The sequence below is a fragment of the Chroicocephalus ridibundus genome, chromosome Z, assembly GCF_963924245.1.
Source record: "Chroicocephalus ridibundus chromosome Z, bChrRid1.1, whole genome shotgun sequence".
NCBI classification, from domain to species: Eukaryota; Metazoa; Chordata; class Aves; order Charadriiformes; family Laridae; genus Chroicocephalus; species Chroicocephalus ridibundus.
The window spans coordinates 20,427,710-20,449,642 of NC_086316.1; the positions used below are offsets into that span (position 1 = coordinate 20,427,710).

A 21,933-nucleotide genomic window follows, 5' to 3' on the forward strand; every position below is an offset into this window, starting at 1 on the left:
GACCCAACTACTTATGAGAGCTCAGAAGCTGCAGTGGCAGTTCCATTTCTCTCATGAAAATATTGGCAGCTGAAAAGAGAGTTTGGTATTTTGAGGATTTGGCTTTCCAAACAGCCTCAGAATTTTACATTCCAGCCTGGAAAGTACTGCCAGAAACTCTGAAAGAAATCGTCTAAAAAAAGTGCACACAGGAGTAGAGTGAATGGGCTAACGGAAGTGGTGAGTGCCTGGTCTGACTTCAGGTGTCATCAAAGCTGCCATTAACCTCAGGAAGCCTTAAATCAGGAGAAAAGTCTGATGTCAAAAGCCGTGTGGCAACCTAGTTCGGACTAGTATCACCACAACACGAGGAAAGACTATTTTCAACTACATCAAATCTTGTGTACTTAGTGACTACACATCACTTTTAGCGTTATCTCATGATCAGTGTGGTAAATTCAATAGGACTTGGGAGAACAGACTTAATCTAGTTTATTCTGGATAAAAGGGTATAATTATGAGGAGAAGAATCAGTGAAAAGACAAGCAGTTCATGTTTATTTTGTATGCCTTTTTTCCAAGAAATCCCAACAGCACAAAAAGAAAAAGACAGACTGAAGAAAGTAATAATAACAAGGCCAAATTACACTCAGAAATACGTATTTTTGGTCTCGCCTTGTGATTCCTTTTTCACTTGAAGGCAAAAGAAAAGTGTTATTAAAGTTTCCCAGTGACAACACATAGCCCTAGTGGCTACTACCATTGACTCTGAAAGGAGTCAGGATCAGGAGCAGAAGGGATGACATAAAAGACGGTGTTTACTCAAATTCTAGTTGGAAAGCTACGGCTGAGGTACTTTATTCTAAGAAGAAATAGGTTCAAAAAGTTCCAAGGATGAACAAGGAATATACTTTTTATTTTCAAGAATTACTGGTATGCCTCATGTAGGCAAAACCTTTTTTGTGAATGTAGTTATAGATTGCAGATTTCCATTATTTTAAATTTTATTTAATTCAATTTTCCTGCCTTGGTTCAACCCCATAGGAAACAGGAGTAGCATTATTGGACTTTGAGAAAAATGTAGAGAAACAGGGAGAAATCGCTTTGATTAGAATGGAATACTCTTTGGAGACCAAAGGATTTTTTTTCTGCAGGACTGAAGTAGATGTTTCAGAAGTTGCCAGCCAAGAGACACCTAAAAACTAATAACAGATGTATCTTGCGCTTCTCTCAGCATGGCAGAACAGTAGCTTGAGAGATGAGTGCTGTAGATAGGGAGCTGGTTTTGCAGTTCAGCTGCTTTTACTGACCCCTTTTTCCTTTCCCAAATGTAATGTCTATGGACCAAGAACAGTGATTTTTCATCAAAAGGATGAAAAAAAAGTTTTCATGGTTTCATCAGCCTAACATGTAACTTTAACATATGTGCAGTTATGAGGCTGTCATTATAGCATTACATCCAAAGGTCATCAAAGGAGCATTTCCCATTGAATATCATGGTAAGGGGAAGGTCCATTGGGTCAAGACCTTTTGTGTTTACTCATAATTACTCAGAAAAATTTTCAACAGAAAGTCTGCAGCAGATAGAATAGGAGAGGAAAAGGTAACAAGTCTGAGTATTCACTCACTAATGATAATACTAGCCACCCATTTTACATTTGTCCCCTGGATGTTACTGTATGTTATTAAGGATTAGACAATGAATAACATTGATAAGAAGATTATCCTCTTTCTCTGTAACTGGAGCTACATGTTATTTTTCATTGTTTCATAGCCTACACTCCTTAATCTTCTTTTCTTCAAGGCCTTTTCTCCAGTCATAGAAGAGGGAAACTGATCTGTGTGTAAGAACCGGAGATGGTACAGGTAGCCCATGAGATGCTACTATCAGCGAGAAGTATGACTGTGGGGAGAAGGGTCTGTGATAGATAAGAAAAGAAACTGATGGGAGTCCTTACAGGTGCAACAGGACAAAGATGTCCTTCTGTATTGCTCCTAATCTGACTTAATTGTGGGCTATTGCCAAAAAGAGGTGATCCTATTCTTTCTTCTCTCTTCGTGTGCGTCGCAAGTGGCAAGCTCTATCTGGTCCTTTATGTCATATGAAATAATCAAACAGCTATGCAGGGAGTCTGATAAACCTGCTGATCTGATAGAGAACATACCCTTCTTTTTTGTAGATTAGTTATCTGGTGGATCAGTGAACCAGAACAGCTCCTTCTAGAGCCTGATAATCATAGAATCATAAAATAGTTTGGGTAGGAAGGGACTATTTAAAGGTCATCTAGTCCAACACCCCTGCAATGAGCGGGGACATCATCAAGTTGCTCAGAGCCCCGTCCAACATGACCTTGAATGTTTCCAGGGATGGGGCATGTGATTAATAGATGGGGCATAATTAGTGGATCCAGTTTTATGTTGGTGAAGAAAAAACAGAGGGTAGAAAAGTGGGATAGTGAGAGACGCCTGCTGTTATGTTAGATTAAATAGAACATGTAGATGCATCCTAAAAAATGTCAAATAGCCATCTAGGACAGACTCAATTCTAGGATCTCGTAGTCGATTGGACCTCTCTGTGCCTGTTTCCTTTCTACTCAACAGATATATAAATGCTTTTGTATTTTTCTTTGCAAAGCATTGCAAAGACAACTGACTAATTCAACAACACAGTTCCTCTCAGGATCTGTCGCAGATGCTGGTGATGACTTGCCCACGTTGCAGTCCCATGCAGTTGCCAGCTTCCTTCTGCCTGCTTTTGTATCACTTCTGATGTCTTGTTAGGCCTACAGAGTGGGGCTGACTGGAATAGGAGTGAATTCCTCTTTTTCACACTACTAAGGACTGAGACAAAAAAGTTAAGGGTTATCTAGGTGTTAAATGATGCTGTTGGTTTTCTTTTGATCAAAACATTTGGGTAGCTGAGCTAAATCATACAGCTGTGCCCACACATGCACGATTCTTGCTAACAGCTTTCTTGCTGCTTTGTTTTTTTTTCCTCATCACTCTTCCCTGTAGCATCACTGAAAGTTACATTATTAATTTCTATATTAATTAACATGTCAAATCAGGAAAACCAGCTACTATATGTCATAATTTTAATTTAAAAATTTTTATTTAATGCAGTTTTAATGCTGGTGTGGATGATGGGACCCCAGTTCAGGACTCCTCAGTACAAGAGACATGGACAGACTAGAGAGAGCCCAGTGAAGGGCCATGAAGATGATGAATGGACTGGAGCATCTCTCCTATGAAGAAAGGCTGAAAGATCTGGGACTGTTCAGCCTGGAGAAGAGAAGGCTCAGGGGGATCTCACCAATGTATATAAATACCTAAAGGGAAAGTGCAAAGAGGATGGAGACAGGCTCTTTTCAGTGGTGCACCATAGCAGGACTGGAGGCAACAAGCACAAACTGAAACACAGGAGGCTTCATCTGAACATCAGGAAATACTTTTTCACTGTGAGGGTGACCAAGCACTGGCAGAGGTTGCTCGGGGAGGTGGTGGAGTTTCCATCCTACAAGATACTCAAAAGGTGCCTGACCACGGTCCTGGGCAACTGGCTGTAGGTATCTCTGCTTGAGCAGGGACTTGGACGAGATGACCTCCAGCTGTCTCTTCCAACCTCAAATGTTCCATGATTCTATTAACCTCCTGTTTTTACTGAGAGTTTGAACTTCTGTCACTTTACTGCTTACAACCCTTTCTGATGATAAAATATGCAGTAATATGATTTCCCAATGTGTCCAACTGTTCTGTGTGATTCATCCGCAAGAAGAAATACCAGAATTACTGCCATATGCACTCTGTCTTTAATCTTACAAAAATAAACACTGAAGCCATTGAGGGTAAAGCAAATTGCTCCAGTTCCTAAAATAGAACAAACAGCAACATGTTATCCTCTTCTTCATCATGCAGAAGTAACTGAAGAATTCTCTGCTAGTAATTAATATGGAAAAAGCATAAGAGAAACAAGGCAAAACCTATATGAATGTGGAGGCAATTTAGGAAAGATTTTGCAATATGTAGTTAACCCCCCAAATGTTAAACGTCCCATTCTCAGAGTTAGCTCCAAGAACAACATTGTACTCCGTGATCTAGCTGCCACGAATAGGACTTTCAGTAGCTTTACCAAAGGCTCTATTCATCAAATTTAAGGGCACAGGCAAAGGAAATCGATTCACTTCTGGACCACTTTCCACTGAATGACTTTCCACAGTGAAATTCGTAAAATAAATAGTCTACTACCAGTTGCAATTGTACAAGACCATTGCACAGTTTTTCTTGGGATTTTAGATGAAGCTGTGATCCTTGTGCTCCATCCTCTCAATAAATGTCACTAGTTCATTGTGAATTATTACTGCATGTGCATACCATATATTTCATACAAGCAGGGATAGCTGAAGAATATCTAGGACTCTTAGATCTTGCGTCCCAGACTCATACGCCTTGTGATAGAGAGGCACTCTTACTGCATTGGAATAATTTTTGATACGTCTTGTGATGGTGTTTGGATTGCTGTTTGAATTTGTTTTCCAGGTTTAAGCTTTCTCATTATTTCAATACCATGATAGAAATAGGGCTATAGCTGAAGCACAGAGTCAAAATCACTGCGGATTTTAAAAGTTATGGGTTGTACAGTATCCTCTGATAGCAGAATTCCTCTACAGAGCATGCCTCCAAGGCTTTCTGTAATCTAAATCAAGTCGTCTGTCTTTGTGGGACTTCCTGAGAGATCAGTTGAGATCACGAGCTGTTTGGGACAAACACGCCATAGAAGATGCAGCCATGGCATAAAGTAAATCCACTTTCCCATGTTGTCAGTCAGCCTCAGTCTTACTCTATCAGCAATGGTAAGATTTTAAGGCATTGCACTAACTGTTTTTCCTGCTCGTGTTTCTTGTCTAGGCATTAGCCTAGCCTGCTTCCTATGTGATGCAGTAGTCTTCTCTCCCTGCCTTCTGTGAGGCAGGTTAATTTTTTTTATTCCACCCCTGTCCCCACCTTATTATTGAGCTCATTTCAGATACTCTTTCAGCATGTCTGATTTTTCCCTCATACTTCATAATTCTCATCCCTTTTATCTTTAAAGTTTAACACACCACTAACATCAGTTGAGCAACTTTTGAGACAGCCCTCTTGAAGGCAAACAATATAAATAAAGCTGTTCTGACATAAGTTGTCACCTCAGAAGTGCCAGAGGTGTGTGGACAGTGCTTTATGAAGTCATCTGTTCTTCAGCTGCTGGGAATGAAATGTGACAGTGCAATCTCTATTTGTCGTTGGCTGTAAAAGGCAGAGGCAGTGAGAATAGGAGATTCCAGTGTCCTAATTCGGTTTCATAACAGTTATGTTTGTGTCCTGGGACAAATAACAAAAGCCCCCCAAATACTGCACATATGTTTAGCTGTTCACATGACATTTGTTCCATTGATTTCAAATAATACATTTTTATGTATGAAGTCTAAACCCATACTTACTCCATGTAAGATTAAGACCTATTTTTTTCACTGGCCTGGTTTCTTCATCTGGAGGATAGCCATCTGCTATGTTAGAGATATTGGTAAGAGGGTTTGTAGATAAAAATTGTGAAGGAGGTTTTTAATTGCCACTATTTCTTTTTACTTGTTCCTACCATTTATTCTTGGCCAAATAAAAAAAATCTTAATGGAATAAAGTCTGAGTAAAACTTAAATAAGTTTTGTGATACCTTACCTTTCTATGCATTTTTAACTAAATATAATTGTCTGCCAGACAAAAGCAGCTTCCTGTTACACTACTGATTGCTTCAGGAAGTTCCAGATTTTCTCCTAAATATATAATAGCTGCACCACCCTCATAACATCCTAAAGGGCATACCACTTCTGTAGACTTCTTTTTGGCAGAAGTACTCAAAAGTGAATGTTCTGGGCTGCAAGTTAAATGCTGTTTGAGGACTTCTTGACTGCATGTACACTTACAAGTTTGGACCATATAAATGTGTACAGAGATGTTTTGAAACAAGCCAGATCTGTTTATTATTCCAACTTAATTGCTGAACGGGCAGACTGCCCTACTCTCTTTAACTTTTTATTGCAGGGAAGCTGTCTAATCTGGCTCTTCCTCCATCAACAGAACTTTGTGAACTGTTCACATCCCACTTTGAGAACAAAATTAAGATCATTGTGAGTCAGCTGCCCTCTAACGAGGCTGCCAACACTAACAATTCTGTAGTTCCAAATCTTGAGCCTGTCACAATTCTCAAGCTACAAATACTTTTGGCATTTTATGCTCCAACACCTCAAGGCACTATTATGTTTTGCCAAATCTTTGGTCTAAACAGTTACAGTTTTTCTTGATTCTCTAATCCCTCTGGGTTCTCACATTGTTAATCTTTCTTTGATGGTGGAGAACTTCTTAATAAAGCCACAAAGTAAAACAATTATCAGTCCAGATTTTAAGAAAAAAATCTGTTACCAATAGAAGATCCAGCATGTTGCCATCTAATATTCAATCATCATTCTTTTTAATTTTATTTTAGTGATTGTAACACATTGCAAATGTGGCAATATCTTTCAAAGAAGTCTCTTGGCTTTCTCTCAGGCTGGACCCTGTCTTCTGCACTGTGAAACAATATTCTTAAGAGTTTATTTTTGATCTTCATACCCTGACTGATGATGAATTTTTTGCTGCTGCTGCTAGATCTCTCTATTTCCTTTGGCATTATTTTGATCACAATAGAATATTAGGTCTCTTGGCAACCGAGATTGATTTAGTTCTTGTTTTCATTGAGTTCTATTATGTGCATAGTGATTCTGCCTTTCTCTTTCTGTCCCTCTCTCTCATGCATATATTCTCAGGCACACATACTCAAGAGTATCTTGTACATACCAGAGCACAAAGCAGGCCAGCAGAAGTGGTCTGATGGTTAATAACCAACTCTCCTGGCCAGTGTGTGGGTTTCCACATTGTAATTCAATTAATAGTTGTAATACCTAGCACATACATCATTTTTCATCAGAAGGTATGAAAGCTTTTTACAAAGATGCATAAGAACTAGTATGTCCGTAAAGACACTGTTGCAGACAGGGAAGTTTGCCTTTTTTATTACCGGGGAGCGTAGCTGGTCTGGGAACAGAAACCAAGCTATCGGCGTATAGTATCATGAAGAAAGGGGTGTCATTACTGACATCTCACAGTTTTTCAGCCATCCAGTCTCAACCCATTTATATGGCATAGTTTTTGTCCTTAGGTCCTGTTTCTTTTAGTCTTTATCTGTCTCAGTGCAAGTCTTGTAATATCCTTTGCAAAATGTTCGTATCTAGGCCATTTTATGTGTACAGCACTATCAATTGGGTATTCATTTGCCCAGATGCAATCTAATGCTATACAGTCTGGGAGGTCTGCTTAGGTGTTCAGGTGTTAGATTACTCCATTTTGCAGCACAGTGTCTATTAGCACTGGTCTTCTGCTCAGCTTTTCTTGAAATGTAAACCTAAGACATGTAAAGCTAAATCACTCGTCATTGGTTCCAGAAAGAAACTGCACCTGGTTTCCTTGTTTGCATTCTTTATTGACGCTCAAGGTATTCCTGCCTCGTAAATCAAATGCCCTTTTTTACCAACTCTTATCTTATAGACAACTAATAGGTATTATTCTCAGCCTTTTTTAGATACATTTGGTGTCTGTTGTGTTTCTTGAAAAGACTGACAAAATACCAGTTCATTCTTCTTTGTAGATTATATTATTTTAAATGTTTTATATAGTCAAGTCCTCTTTATGTCAACATCTATTTTCCAGAATGTTTTGAAATTATCTGGGATATTTCAGTAAGTGATCTGACTTTCCTGAAGTAGAAAGTGAAATCTTAAAGGGATAGAAAAATGAAATCTTAATTCCGTTCTTCTTGAGTCACTGTTTCAGAGATTTAAAATAATATATGGAATATTACTGGTGTATTTAACCAAAAATGTATTTTAGATGAGTTTGGTAATCAAACACTCAAGGTATCAAATACTAGTCATTTTTTTCAACAGATTTTATATAGCAAAATGCTTAAAATATGGCTTTTAAGTGGATATAACTGTAGTGCAATGAAAGTTGTGTTTTTCATTTTCTCTTAGATTTTCTATATTGCATTTGTTCTTTTGAGGGGCTTCAGTGTAGCCAGTCCTGAAAACCTAACCTGTGTTCTAAAAGTAAAGCTGCTTTTTTTTCTGATCACACCATATCACCGATAATAAAGATTAAAGAATCAGAGGTTAGCTAATAAATCTGCTTATCTTATGTAAAAGGAAAAGTATCTAGCTCATTCTCCCACAGCTGTGTTGATTCTATGCAACTACCAGGAATTAAAAGTGGTAAAAAAATATATTTTAATTACAGAAAAATAGAAGAAGGAAAAGCAGCTATGACTCAATGCAGACCAGGAGTAAGGCTGTTGGAAGGTGCCATTTTTATATGGTCACTTTGCGGACCACAGTCACAGTCGATTTTAAACAGAGACAATTGTACCAATCTAGGTGTAAAATGCTTAGGAACTGTTTTCTTAGTAACAGTACAGTGTAAACATCCCATTGAATAAACTGAAATTAAATATGCTTAACAATAATTCATTTTTTTGAAATGGTAACTTCCACGTACTTATTCAAGCTAGTAGGTGACTACCTTTAACTAACTCATCTTTTTCTCAAGTATGTAGCTTGGCCATTTGTCAAGTGAAAATGTGTTCCAAAATTCTCGTGAATACTAAACCAGATCTATTAAATCCAGTATCATACTCTGTTTTATGCAGAGTCTATTCCTTCTGACTGAAACCCTATTGATTTTCAATCTACTTCTTAGGATACAAAGATAACATATTACGTAGCCGTCAGATTAATTTCCAGAATTCTATATCTGTCCATAGTGGATATTTTAACAGAAATGAATGAAGATAAGTGTTTTGTGACTCAAGTTCAAATTGTATTCAGGAAACGCTATATTGCCTACACACACATCAGCATACCATTTCTCATTCTCTTTTATAAAAAATACTACAGAAAATAGCCATTGAGCATACTCCATGGAAGATAAACTCTGAAAATTGTGTCTTTGAATGCTGTCTTGTTCAAAGCCTAAAAAGGCTTTGTGGAAAAACTGAATTCTCATGCTGAACTTGAAAGAGGTTCTCAGGTTATTCAGAATTCGGTCTGTGAATATTATCACCCTTTGTACATGATTAGGCAAAGTTAAAAAGAAGTAATAACGATTCTGTCATTTCTTCAGGTCACGTGGTTTTAGCTGAGGAATCATTTTCCCTCCAAATCACTCTTCAAGAGAATTACTGTAGTCTTTAGCCATGGCATAAATATATATTAAAATTTTTCTTACTGCTTTTGTCTAAAGTATGTGATCAAAGCATGCAAATTTTCAGTATTTTCCAGCAATGGTAAGGTGAGCAATAAGTGCTTGATTTAAAAATGGAAGCTTTGTACTCTGAATTCCTGATAGTGTTTACTATAGCACTTATCCTGCTGAAATCAGTGGGACTTTGATGCTGATGGCATCAAAATTTGCCCATTCTTACTGTTCTTTACTCTTGCTTACCAAAAAATGAAATAAAAAAGAAGTAAGGGAGCTTCTCGAAGTGCATGTTTTGTCTTTGCTTTTGTTCCTTCCAGCCTATTACTTTTGCTTTGGAACTATTTATATAATAATAAAAGAAATGCTTTAATATAACATTTATTTATGGTCTGTATTACTTACATTGTTCTGCATGCACTGAAGGTAGTCTAATGTTGCAATTCTATGCTAAATCTATAAAGCCTTTGTCTTGAGGTTGTGAAAGCCTGAAAGAGATGCTCAGAAAAATATCATCTCTACTTTTTTTTTTTCCCACTGTTTTTCTGTACACTACTTCTATATCTTTACATTTCCTGATGCGTGTTTCTGAAAGAAGTGTCTCTGGGCTTTCTTGCTAGCTACTCAGATCTTCTGCCTCTGCTTTTCTGTGATTTTTTTAGAAATCTGAAGAACTCTCAGAAAGTACCACAAAGAACAAGACTGCATGGTGGACAACCAAATTAACAGTCAAAATGGCAGGAGGAATACATTTTGAAAGGTACATGCCAGGGTTACTCAGGGAAAGAGAAGTTTAACAGAGCAGAAGCGTAAGATCAGGAGCATACCTTTCTCACCTCCTTGAGATGTAACTAGAGTCTGCTGTTCAGTAACAGAAAGGACAGCAACTTGGCAACAGAGAAAGTGAACTTAATTTCTTGCTTGAATCATTCAGAACTTCAAAAATATTGTGTATGGAATTTTGACGGCTAGGACAAGTCGTGATTTAGATTAGGTTAGATTTGTGTGATAAGTCCTTTTGTTTCACCTCTGTAATGAAGCTCACTTGTACCCTAAGTGATTAAATAGTAAAAGCTAAGTCACTGTTAAAGTTTTTATGTTATCAGTGGGTTTTAGGGCATTTTATCTTAAGTAGTACCATTCTATTGAAGTGTGTGGCATGTTTTAGTAATCCATGTAGGTGCAGAATAGACAGGAAATTATTCTGAAATGTAGAAGATTTTGAATGTCAAGAGAGTCCTAGGTTAATTGACTTGCCTGGCATGCATTAAAAGTGTGTTCTAACAGAGAAATGGGTGGTTTCATATCAAAAGTAGTGATAACATTCCAGAATGTTATTAATCCATTTCAGATAAATAGCATAATAATCCATCCATATGTACAAAGTGTAATTTCAGTTTGTATGTCTGAAAAGAAACAACACAAGTAATGATTAATTTGACTTGAAAAAACTGTGTTGAACTGCATGTTTTGCATGTCAGTTAATCATGCATTATATTGGCAACATGACTTTGACTTTTTTGATATTCCCTGGAAATTTAAATGTAATAGGTTAAAAATACTAACTCTTGGAAAACTCAAAAACATAAAGGCTCTAAGGAAACAATAGTCCTTACCAGCAGTTTTGCAGTAAAAGAGTAAATGCATTTAGGTGACTAATTAGCCTAAAATAAGGTATCAACAAACAAATGTTCAAGTTTAGCACTAAGCACATTCTGTTTAGTAGACGCTTTGTTAAAGAAAGAAATCGTAAACTTATCCCAAATGCCTTTCTGGTGGAGTGGTAGAGGTCATTTTGCAAGTTCCTCCTGCACCTGTCTTCTTTAAGTGACACGGGCTGTGTATATCACAGCCTCCAGCATCACACAAAGAGCATACACAGAGAATTTCTTCTCAATATATGTGTATGTGTGAAGAACTTCCCAGCTATGGCTTATTTTTGTCATCTGACAGCTAAAAATTACAGCATGTTCAGCCAGCACAACAAATAGTGTGGGAGGTCCCTCTCATTCAGCAGAAGAATCAAATTAACCTGCCTCTGAGGGTGCTCTGCATTAGTCTGACTGGACTGAATAAGGATGTGATTGCTTTTCCTACTTCCGTCTGAATATTGTAAGCTTCAGAAGAGATGCAATAAATTATTTTAGGGCAATAGCATCTTACACTTTAAGAACAAATTCCAAAGTGAAAGTGTAATATTGTGGTTAGGTTGCCAAAATATGAAACACCTTTGTACCTTACTATTTACATGTTGTCTTATAAATGTGCTGTATAAACTGTTGAATCTGTTTTGAAGTCACTTTCTCATACTGTAAGTTAAATAACCAACATGAAAGAACATCAGAAAATCAAATTCTGTACTTTGAAAACTCCAAGACCTTCAGTCTATGCTGTTGTGGAAGTCTAAACAGTATGTCTTAAAATCTCTGTAGTGGGCTTCTCTCACTGGAACAAAAGCAGCAATGGTAATCCTTTTGAGATTAAGTGAAAGAAAGTATCCCATACATGTTGCTAGAGCAACTGTGTGTGTACCAGAAGTGAAGTGTTACAGCAACAGCATTCCGAGGTTTGCTCTTGGCTTTGGGGAGGAACCAAAGTCTTGTGATCGCAGCAGTGACTGCAATCACACGTATAGATTTGACACTCTTGCAGGTGAACATGGTTTAGCCCGTGGCTCTGAAATGTGAGATTTCTCTACAGTGGTTGTCAGGCAGAAGCTTAAATTTTGTTCCTGCATTTCACCCAGTCGTCCACACGGGACAGCCGTGAATGCCACCTGAGTCCTCACATTCTGGTCAAGTTCCATCTGCCCCTTGTAGCCAGTAGCTGTTCTGCAGACAGTTTGCACAGCAGGCTGCAGATAGCCAGTGCCTAAGTCTCTGCTGCTTTCCTGCAAAATTTGTTGTCAAGAAGTTAGATGGAGTTTTATAGCTTGCTGTTTGATTCATAACCCTTCATTTTCCTCAACAGTTATTCCAAACTGCCAACACAGGCGTTACCTGTGCTGTAAGCTGGCTCACACTTTCTTTGTACTTCCATTTTATCTGTGGTGGTTGGCCTTGGGTTTTCTGCTTTTTCGTGATGCAAAATTGTGTTTTGATAAATTATCTGTGTTTGTCTTTCAAGCATCAGCAATTGCTACAAGTGCACTGATGTGCTTAACATCTTGGAGGGTTCTCAGTATTATCTAGTTAAGATTTTCTTATGTTTATGAGATAAAACTGACCATTACATTTCGGCCTAGTGGAACCTTTCCCTGTGGTTATCAGCGGCTGCTGTGAACATTTTTATTTCCTCTGTTCTGTGTGGGGTATTCACTTTCTAAGGTCCCCTGATCATTTTCATTTGACCTGTTCCTCTTCCAGCGCAGAGGCCCATAGCATCCCTTGTCTTTCCATTTCTTTACCTATGGTACATTGTATTCTGGAGATTATTTCTTGGGGGTCTTTTCTACTAAAAGTCTCAAGTTTGTTATCGGGTATTTTGGCGGGAAGCAGGAGAAGGTAGGGCTCTTAAAGCATACAGTAGAAAGAAGGGATTTATTTTTTAACTTTTTTGAACTTAACAGCTATACCACAGTTGCCTGCAATTGTAGTGCACTTGAACTCAGTGACCGAAGTGTTTCTTTTCAGTGTACACTTTCCATCTCTTCTTTCTAAACCCAAAAATCAGTACTTGCATTGCCAATGTAGCAGAACACCTAACCTGTTCCAGCCAAAATGTGGAATAGCTCACAAAATCATGTCTCTCTAACAGCTTTGGGTTTTAGGGTTGTCTTTTTTTAATGTCTGTTCGGCTGGCTAGAGGCTAAGTGCCTGTGACAGGATACAGAGAGCCTACTTGTTTTCTCCAAACAAGGCAGTTAGCTCCCAGTATAGATTTAGCACGGATGCACAAGGTGAAATAATAAGGCCAGTCTGGTTGTCAGAAGGCAAACAGGAAACTAGAAAAACTGCTTTTTGTTAGTGAGAAGGGAAGAGTGCAGGATTTCACAATGGGGCGCTTAGGCAGGTTTCTAGCCTAAGCTGTGTGGTTGTTCCGTGTATTTCCATACATCAGCTGGTTTGGTTTTGGCTCCCTTGCCATGAATAATTCACGCTGGAGGATGTCAGAAAGTAAGCAGAAAATTGCCAGCTGCAATATGAATGCTCTCTATTGAAAATCCAGTTGTTTTATCTATGTCATTTATTCTTTGAGCAGCTGTATTTCTGGATTCAGTTCTAGACTTCAGTTGCTATGAACCCATAGTTCCAGGTAACATTATGGCAAGTACTTAACCACGTGAAGAACTGAAACAAACATTTGTCTGCTAAAGCACCAGAAATAGAACGAAAGCAACTATGGTGGAGTGGCAAGGTCTCTACTGTAGTTACTTAGTTATTTCAATTGTTGATTTAGGTATTCGTCCTGTAAAGTTCATCTTCATATGCTGTTCATTTTTATTCATTTACATCGTAAACTCCGTTGGTCGTGAGGTGCTATTTATTAGTACTGCTGTAGCAGCCCAAAGTTTTCTACTCGGTGCTAAAGCTGTGACCAGAGGTTTTTCACAGTGTGAACGGTACACACCACACGTCTCTTCCAGAAGAGCTATCACCCTCTCCCCAAGGCCTTCTCTACACATGAAAGTTTACCAAAACAGCTGTTCCTGAATAATGACATTAGAATGAACACCTGTATTCCAGAATTTGACTTACTGAAGTAAGTACCACATAGAGGCTTATTTTAAGCAAAAAATCATCTACCAGACATAGTCCAGCAAAAAACAAAGAACATTGGCAGGGCAGGTATTTCAGATGTGTTCTTGCAGCCTTTTACCACATGGTACACAAGGCAAAGGAAGACACAGTCCCTGCTTTGAACTTTTGTTCCCTGGGGCTGTCAGTCTTTTCCTTTCCTCATCAATAGATTCACTGGTGATTTATGAAGGGGGGGGGGGGAACAAAACAACAAAAAAACTACCAGGGTGCAGGCCTAGAAAAATCTGCTAGAAAAGTATATGTTGTGAAAAAGCAGTTAAGTGGAAAACACAAAGTGTGAGGGTTTTCTGGTTTTTTCTGACATTGAGTCATGATTGTGATGCTAAGCCAAAATTGAAAAAGAACCCCATAATTTCCATTTATTTATGCAAACATTGTGGTAAAACCACGGCATTCTCATGACAATACTAACCATTGACATGCTACTATTCTTGAGTTTTGTCCAGACCTTATCATTCTCATGTCACATGCAAACAATCATATTTAATAGATTCCGTATTTATGAGAGCTATTTTTAGATAAAGTACAGGAAAACTCTCTAGACTATGTTTTGCTGTTTGAAGTAGCCACCCAGTCTTCCTTAAGCATTCAAAATGTTGAGTTGCTTAGTTTTGGAGAGCTTGACATGAGGGATTGTAAAGGAGGTCTGCCTTTCAGAGTGCTCCCTTACACCCTTTCTGAAACTACAGTGAATGAAATACGTGTAAGAGTGTGCACTCAACCATGCAGAAATCAAAAAATTGTGAAAACTGTACTTAAAGATGTCAGATGTGCTTAAAGTATTCTGACTACTAATCTTGTTATCACCCAGAGAATGGATCTTAAATTGTATAATCCTATCTGGAAAGCTGTCTTAATATACTGTATCATAGATTAAACTGTGTCTTTGGTTAAAAAAAAAAGGGGGAAAAAAGAGACAAAACCTATATTTGAATAGTTAATTTAATTGTCCAATAATTGAGAATACTTTCAGATAGGCTGTGCGTGAAAGTAGGAATTAAATTAACCCAAGTTTGGCATGTTTAAGTTCAACTTTATTTGTACCCTGACTTGATTTATTTTTACTTGGTCTTTACAACTGAGTAATTCCTTCTCTCATCCCATCTGCGGTGTGCCTTGCTTGGAGCAGAGTTTTTTTTGCTGATGGACATAAATATTTGAATCTGCCTGTGAGGGGGATTTGGTGGCTGGGGGAATTGGTAATAGACTATAGAGCATTTCACCTCAAAGGTCACTAGTTCACATCCGTATCAGGTCAATAGTGGCAGAAAGTCATTATGCATCGGGCTGGCATCTGTTTGGTGGCCATTGCCAAATCATTTAATAATCTCAGTCCAATTCCACGTGACCAGGTGCTTTCTGCTCTCCCCACAGCCTCCTCGGGGCTTTCTTACCTGCTCCCAAGGAAGCATCCCAATCCCAATTTTTGAGGGACCCCTTCATCCCCCAGGCACCCAAAAAGGGACTCAGACAGGGACCCGCACCTCCCAGGCTCTGCCGCACACCAGCACCTCCAGAGAGAGGGCAGCGGGGGAGGGGGGGGCGGCTGCCTCGGGGAGGGGGGGCTGCCTCTCCCGCACCCCTCTCATTGCCATCCCTCCGGGGCGTCTCGCAGGCAACGCCGCGGCAGCGGCCACCGGCCCCGCCGCGCCTCCCCCTGGCCCTCGCCCCGCGGGCGCCCCCTGCGGCCCCTCCCGGCGGCTGCGGCCGCCGCTCCGCCCGCGGGGGTCTGGCCCTCCTGCCGCCGCTCCTTTCCCACGAGGGAAAGCAGCCCGGGGGGGAGGGTGGGGGAGGAGGTGGGTGTCTCCGTGGGCGCGCAGCGGGGCTGGCCCCTTCACCTGGCGGCGCTGGACGCGGGGGCTGAGCCGCCTGCGCCGGCAGGTCGCCGGCCGCCGGGGGCGCGCAGGGAGCTCAGCGCGGAGGTCCGGGCTCTGGAGAGCAGGGTCTCCTCCCTCGGCACTCTCCCGACCCACGGGGCTCGCCACCGCCGGACCGACGCAGCCCTTTCCGCTCCGCATCCCTCGCCTGACCCCGGGGCGTGCTGTTAGCCAGGGGCGGGCGTGGGGGAAACAGCTTTTTTGGCCAGTTTTAGCCGCTCTCGCCACGCCTTGGTTGCTTTCCAGTTTCGGGGAAAGAGAAGGAGGCGGGGTGGGACGTAGGGGGGGAAGTGCCTGGCTTCAGTTCAGGAAATGCTCGGGAGGTGGCGAGTGCCGCCAGGCCGCCCCGTCGCCCCGCCGCTGCGCGGGGAGGCCCGGGACGCGGCCCCGCTCCCCAGCGGCAGCGGCGCCGGGGCCGCCCGGCCGTGCGGGGCTCGGGGGAAGCCCCCCCGGGCTTGCCGGACGGGTGGGCTGACCTGCCCCAGGCAGGGTTCTCGCTGGGGGTACCACGTTCGGACCACGTGTGTAGAAATAGGTCCGTGCATTGCGTAGAGCCTTCCTCCATCCCTCCTCCTCCCCCTCTTCTTCGCTTCGAGGGAAACTAAATCCAGACGGTGAGCTGTAGGAGAGCGCGAATCCCCATGAATCCCATCTGAATAAATGTCTATATTAATGAATTATTAACTCAGCCGCTCATGACCTTAAAACTGGAATGAGGAGACGCCTAGGGCAAGAAGGAAAGATGCTGAATCCTTTATCGGACTCCTGTCAGAGGTAACCGACCATTTGTCTTACCCAGATCAGGAGAATTAATTAATATGAAAGGCAAACTTTTTAATTGTGTGTCAAACGAAATCAGATAGGGTGTCCCCGATTCAATCCCCTCCTAAGAGGGGTTTAGCTCCCTTTTCTACCCCCAGCATAAAATAAAACTTTCAAGTTTCCAAAGAGACGGACATCCTTCCTAAGGGTTATTTACAAAACAAACAAACAAACAAAAACAATCAAAGAAAAGAAAAGAAAAAATCGCAGGGAAAATGATGAATTTGGGTAGTTAATTTATCGATCTTGGCTCCTCTTCCCGCTTGTTTTATTTTAGAGGTCATTAATCAATGAAGAAAAACACCACCGTGTTCCCCCTTTGCATTTAATACACTTACCCTCCTTATTTATTTCTTTTGAACAAATTCCTAGCAAATATTCACCAATCGATTCGTAGGCGATGGATTTTTATAAAGGTTTGATCGCTTTCTAAACGGTCAATGTGATTTGTTTCAGCGCTCGTCCTCTAATAATGAAAAAGCCTGAGAGAAGGGGAAGGAGAGGCAGTAGTTAATAACTCCTTCCTTTTCCTCCGCATCTTTACACACAGAAGTCGCATCCAGGAGGAAAAAAATAATAATAATTAAAAAAAAATCAAACCAACGACTAAGAAATAGTAACAAATAGGCGGTAGAGAAACTCGGGGGAGACAAAAGGGACGCGCAGACACCGCTCTGCCTGGGGAAGCGAGACCAGAGGTCAGGGTTGGCTACAGCCATCCCGGGGGGGCGCAGGCTCCGGGGCTGGCAAACACGCTCGCAGATCTGCTAGTCCAGCTCTTTCCGAGGGGACGAAGGAGACGGGAGACTTTTGGAGAGGCTGGGACCAGAGCCGTTTTCTGTCCTAAGCGGGCATCTCGCCCCCTTCCCCGGGGCGGGGAGCCCCGCTCGCCCCGCTCCCCCCGCTCGCCCCTCGGCAGCGCAGCTCCCCCACCGCTCCCGCAGCTTCCCCGCCGTCGCTATCCGCCTTTCCCGGCGCGGGTCGAGCAAGCCCGGCGCAGCCGGGGGTGCTTGTCCCTAAGTAAAAAGAATAATAAAATAAAAAGCCAAAGGACGAGGCTTCTTGGGTCCGCCGGAGTCACGGGGAGCGCCAGACGGTGCTGCCGGGCCGCAGCCCCGCAGACCTGCGGGGACCGGGTCCCTCCCGCCCGCCGCCCGCGTCGCCCTCTCCCGCCGCCCGCCCGGCCCTGAGAACGGGCGAAGGCGGCGAGCCTTCTACTTCTTTCTTCCCCTCTCCTCCACTTAGGCTGGGTCCCAAAGTGTCAGGGGGTCTATAAATTTCATTCTGACACCCTGATCGCTCGAAGCGCTACTTTTCTAGCTGTAAAAGAAAAAAAAAAAAAAAGCAACCAAAAAAACCCCCAACCCACAGTAACAGATTAAAGTCCTCCTAATATGAACCCGCATGGAATATTTCTGTTAACAACTCAAGGCAAGTGCAGATATTGACAATGTACTTAAGCCCATTAGCAAGGAGCTTTTCCCCACTTCATCACGTTTTTCTAGCGTGAAACGAATTTTCAGAGATTGCTGCCACTAAAAGCGATTGGGTATTTTTAAAAGACGTCCGGTAAGGAAAACAGCAATAACGCAGAAGTGCACATTTAAAAAAAAAAATGAAAAGAGTCGTAAGGGGCGATATAAAATCGTGACCAGGAGGGAGCTGGCCAAGGACGAGACACTGTATTAATGCGGTGAAAACAGAGAAAACCCATTGGCAGAGGAGGGTACCCAACAGCGCGCTGTGCGCACGATGGCGAGTGTGCGGACAGACTCCCACCCCGCACCTCTGTTCCTCGGCTGCACGGCGCACGGCAGCGTTTCAGAACTTCAGAACGTGGATTATTAGAGCGAAAGGGCTGAAAATTCATTACATGTTGCACAATGGAATTGATCAAAGACATCAAGAAGGCTTTTATAGCCAACTTTATAACCCATAAAAATCGGGGGGCTTTCCTACTCGTGTTTGCTTTTAACTTAGGTGTTATCAATCTATACAGCACATGACGGATGACCTTGTCAAAATTACGCCAGTCAAAACATTTTTTGCCCCAGCCCTGTTCAAATTTGTGTTAAAATGTCCTGCCTTAGACACAGACAAAGTCTAAACAGCAGCAGCTTTCCCAGGGTCTGCGAGGATGAAGGGTGGGAAAGAAAGAAACTAGGAACAGGGTGGGGGGAAAGGCAAAAACAGTTTACACGCGGACATGTTATGTTTGTCAGCAAGCGTGCGTTTAGTGTCAGCGGGACACCTGACAGTGGGGGCTTTTCTGACCTAGAGAGATGTTTTGGTGGCACAAACACTTTGTGTAAGTATTTGGTCTTAAATGCATGGGATGCTATGTACATGCTCTATACATAAGAGATTATAGTTCTCGTCTAGTTTTTCATACAGTGTAGGAAAGAAACTGAAAAAACCTATTAAAATACTCACTGAGTAGCGGGGCGGAAAAAAAAAAAGCAGCCAATTTTTAAGCATAGTGGAAAGAAAAGGTCGCTAGAAATGAGAAGTTTCTCGCCACAGGTTGCACCTCCGTCTGCATAGTTCTTGCTCTGTGCTGTAAGCGAGCACAGAGAGCAAGAGAGAGACGTGCTGCAGGGGACATTCTGGGGCGGTGAGTTTCCTCACCGGTGTTGGGACCTTCTGGGGCAGGTCTCAGGTAGCCGAGGGGACCGGGGTCATGCCAGGAGACACGTGAAGTAGCCGGGAGAGTATCAGGACAGCGAAATGGGCCGGGAAGGTCTCTAAAATCCACCCTCGTCGGGGGGAGCAAAAGGCAAGTGAGGCAAGGCCGTGGTTGCCGGGAGCCTGGCAGGGTGCGAAGCGCTCGCTGGCCACCGCCACCGCCCCGGCGCTGGGGACCGCACAGCGACGCGGCTCCTGGTCGGGGCTGCGCCGGGCTATCGCTGCCCTTCCACCAGGGCGAGAGCCCGACTCTTCCCGGCGCTGTAGAGGAGGCTGGGTGGCGTAGGGGGTGGTGGGGGTGCGGGGGGTGGGGGGAGCGGGGGAGGGAGGGACAGAGGAGGGGAAGGCAAGAAAGGGACACCTTTAAAAGTTGAGCAAGGAACAAAGTGGGGGAAGTTGCCAAAAAAAAAAAAAAAAAAAAAGGGCTCTGCGTTCAAGCTCGCTGGTAGCTTCCCGCTCCCTCCCCTCCCTCTCGCACACACACACCACACACCAAACACACGCGCACACGCACACACACACACACACACACACACGCACGCACACTCTCTCTTGTATTTTGCGCTGTCGTAAAACCCACGTGTCTAGCCCGGAGGCTGCCAGAGCCCAGCAAAGAGCCCGGGCGCGACTGCGATGCGCAGCCACGGCAGAGGGAGCCCGGCGGCTCGCAGCTAGCCGGCCCGCCGGTCCCCGGCACCTGGGAGAGGATCACACCGGTTCCCCCTGGACGAAGACCAGGAAAGCCTCTCCTCTCCACCCTCCTCCGCCTCCAGGGCTGTCGGGGCTGCCCGCACCTCCGCACGCCGACCGCGCAGCAGCCGCTCCGGCGCACCCCGTTCAGGTAAGGCAGCTCCGGGGCGGGGGCCCCGGCACAGCCAGCCCAGCCGGGGCCGCAGCGGGGTACCTTCTCCCGGGGGTGGGGTGCTGCCGGGCCGCGTCCTCCTCCTGTAAACGCTGGAGCGCCCGGAGAGAAAAAAAACGCGCGCGTCTGTGCGTGGGGCTGAAGTTTCCTCCTCCCTGTTGTCAACTTTGTGAGTCGTTTGCTCCCGCCGAGGGAGGGAAGGGAACTGAAAGGGAAAGAGATTGCCTGCGCCGGGGACGGGGTGGGCTGCGCGCCCCCCGGGGCGGCTGGCTCTCCGTCCGCGGGCGTGAGGGGCTGCCCGCCGCCGCTGCTGCCCTCCTGCCCGCGCTCCGAGGGAGGCGGGGGGGCAAAGTCTGGTCGCCGGGGCCAGCGCGTTTCTCGCCTGTCCGCCCTGGGGCTCTTCGGGACGAGGTTTTTCTTCTGCCGAGCCTGGCAGGGGCGGGGAAGCGAGTCGGGGACGGTCCCGCCGCCGACCGCGGGCAGCCGGCGCGGGACGCCCACGCGTGGGCCGGCGTGTCCGAGCGCGGAGAGGCGCCGCGGCGTCGGGGCGGCCCGTCCGGGGCGGGGCGGGGGTCTCACGTCTGCTGTCCCCCTTCCTCTCCGCTCCACAGGCAGCGCGATGCTGAAGCCCGGCGACCCCGGCGGATCCGCTTTCCTGAAGGTAGATCCCGCCTATCTGCAGCACTGGCAGCAGCTCTTCCCGCAGAGCGGCCAGCTCAAGAGCAGCGGGGCCCTCGCCCAGCTCCAGCCGCCCGACAGAGCCGAGCCCCCGGCCGACAGCCTCCGCCAGCGCCCGGCCTCTCTCTCCTCCGCCTCCTCGTCCTCTTCCTCCTCCACTCCGTCTTCCTCCTCCACCTCCTCCTGCGTGGCCGCGGCGGCCGCTTCCCTGGCCGGCCTGACCTCCCTGCCTGTGACCCAGCTCCCGGTCTTCGGGCCGCTGCAGAGCTCCGAGCCCCCGGCCGGGGGAGCGCCCGCTCCCCTGCAGGGCAAGGACTTGTGCGGGGCCGGCGGCGGCGGCAGCAAATGCGGCGAGCGCGCTGCCGCCCGGTTCCGGTGCACGGCCGAGGAGCTGGACTACTACCTGTACGGGCAGCAACGCATGGAGATCATCCCCTTGAACCAGCACACCAGTGACCCCAACAACCGTACGTATCGTGCCCCATGTCGCAGTCCCCCGCCCCGCCATCCTCCTCCTCCCCCCGCATCGGCACAGCCTCGGGACGCCCCAGGCTGGGGGACGGCAGTCGGTGCTTGCACCGCTCCCTCCGTGAGGAGCATCCTCCGCCCTGCCCTTCCCTCCTTCAGGCTGCTTTTGCGTTGTTCCCAGTGCTTTCGGGAGGCGGGCGGTAGCCCCTCGACGATAGCTCTTCTTGTCCGAGACCCACGTCCTTCCCTGGAAGGCACGCTTCCCCGGGAAGGCTGCTGTGGGGGTAGGTTTCTCTCGGAGGGCTACTTAGGAAACTGGATTCAGAAATGCTTCAGAGCAACTTGCTATAAAACTGGTCCTTTCTCGCGTTGCTCGTCTCACTCCGTTCCTGCCTGGGAAGCCCGGGCTTCGCTGAATACCCAGAAATCAATTACTTCTCCGAGCTGGGCAGGGGAAAAGTTGCAGTTTTCATCCGATGGACGAG

The 21,933-nt window shown here is 44.6% G+C and overlaps 1 protein-coding gene across 2 annotated transcripts in view; it reads left to right on the forward strand.

The window, feature by feature from the left end:
* The first annotated feature begins 19,979 nt into the window (after nucleotides 1–19,979).
* Nucleotides 19,980–21,933, forward strand: part of PRDM6 (PR/SET domain 6) — a 78,607-nt gene continuing 76,653 nt past the window's right edge. The window contains exons 1-2 of one of the 2 annotated variants that reach the window (XM_063321182.1): nucleotides 19,980–20,281; nucleotides 20,914–21,447. In XM_063321182.1, the coding sequence (XP_063177252.1) occupies nucleotides 20,922–21,447 (526 nt within the window). In that variant the 5' untranslated portion in view covers nucleotides 19,980–20,281; nucleotides 20,914–20,921. Of the gene's footprint in view, nucleotides 20,282–20,499; nucleotides 21,448–21,933 lie in introns of those variants that run through there. The other variant, XM_063321183.1, reaches the window with a different exon arrangement.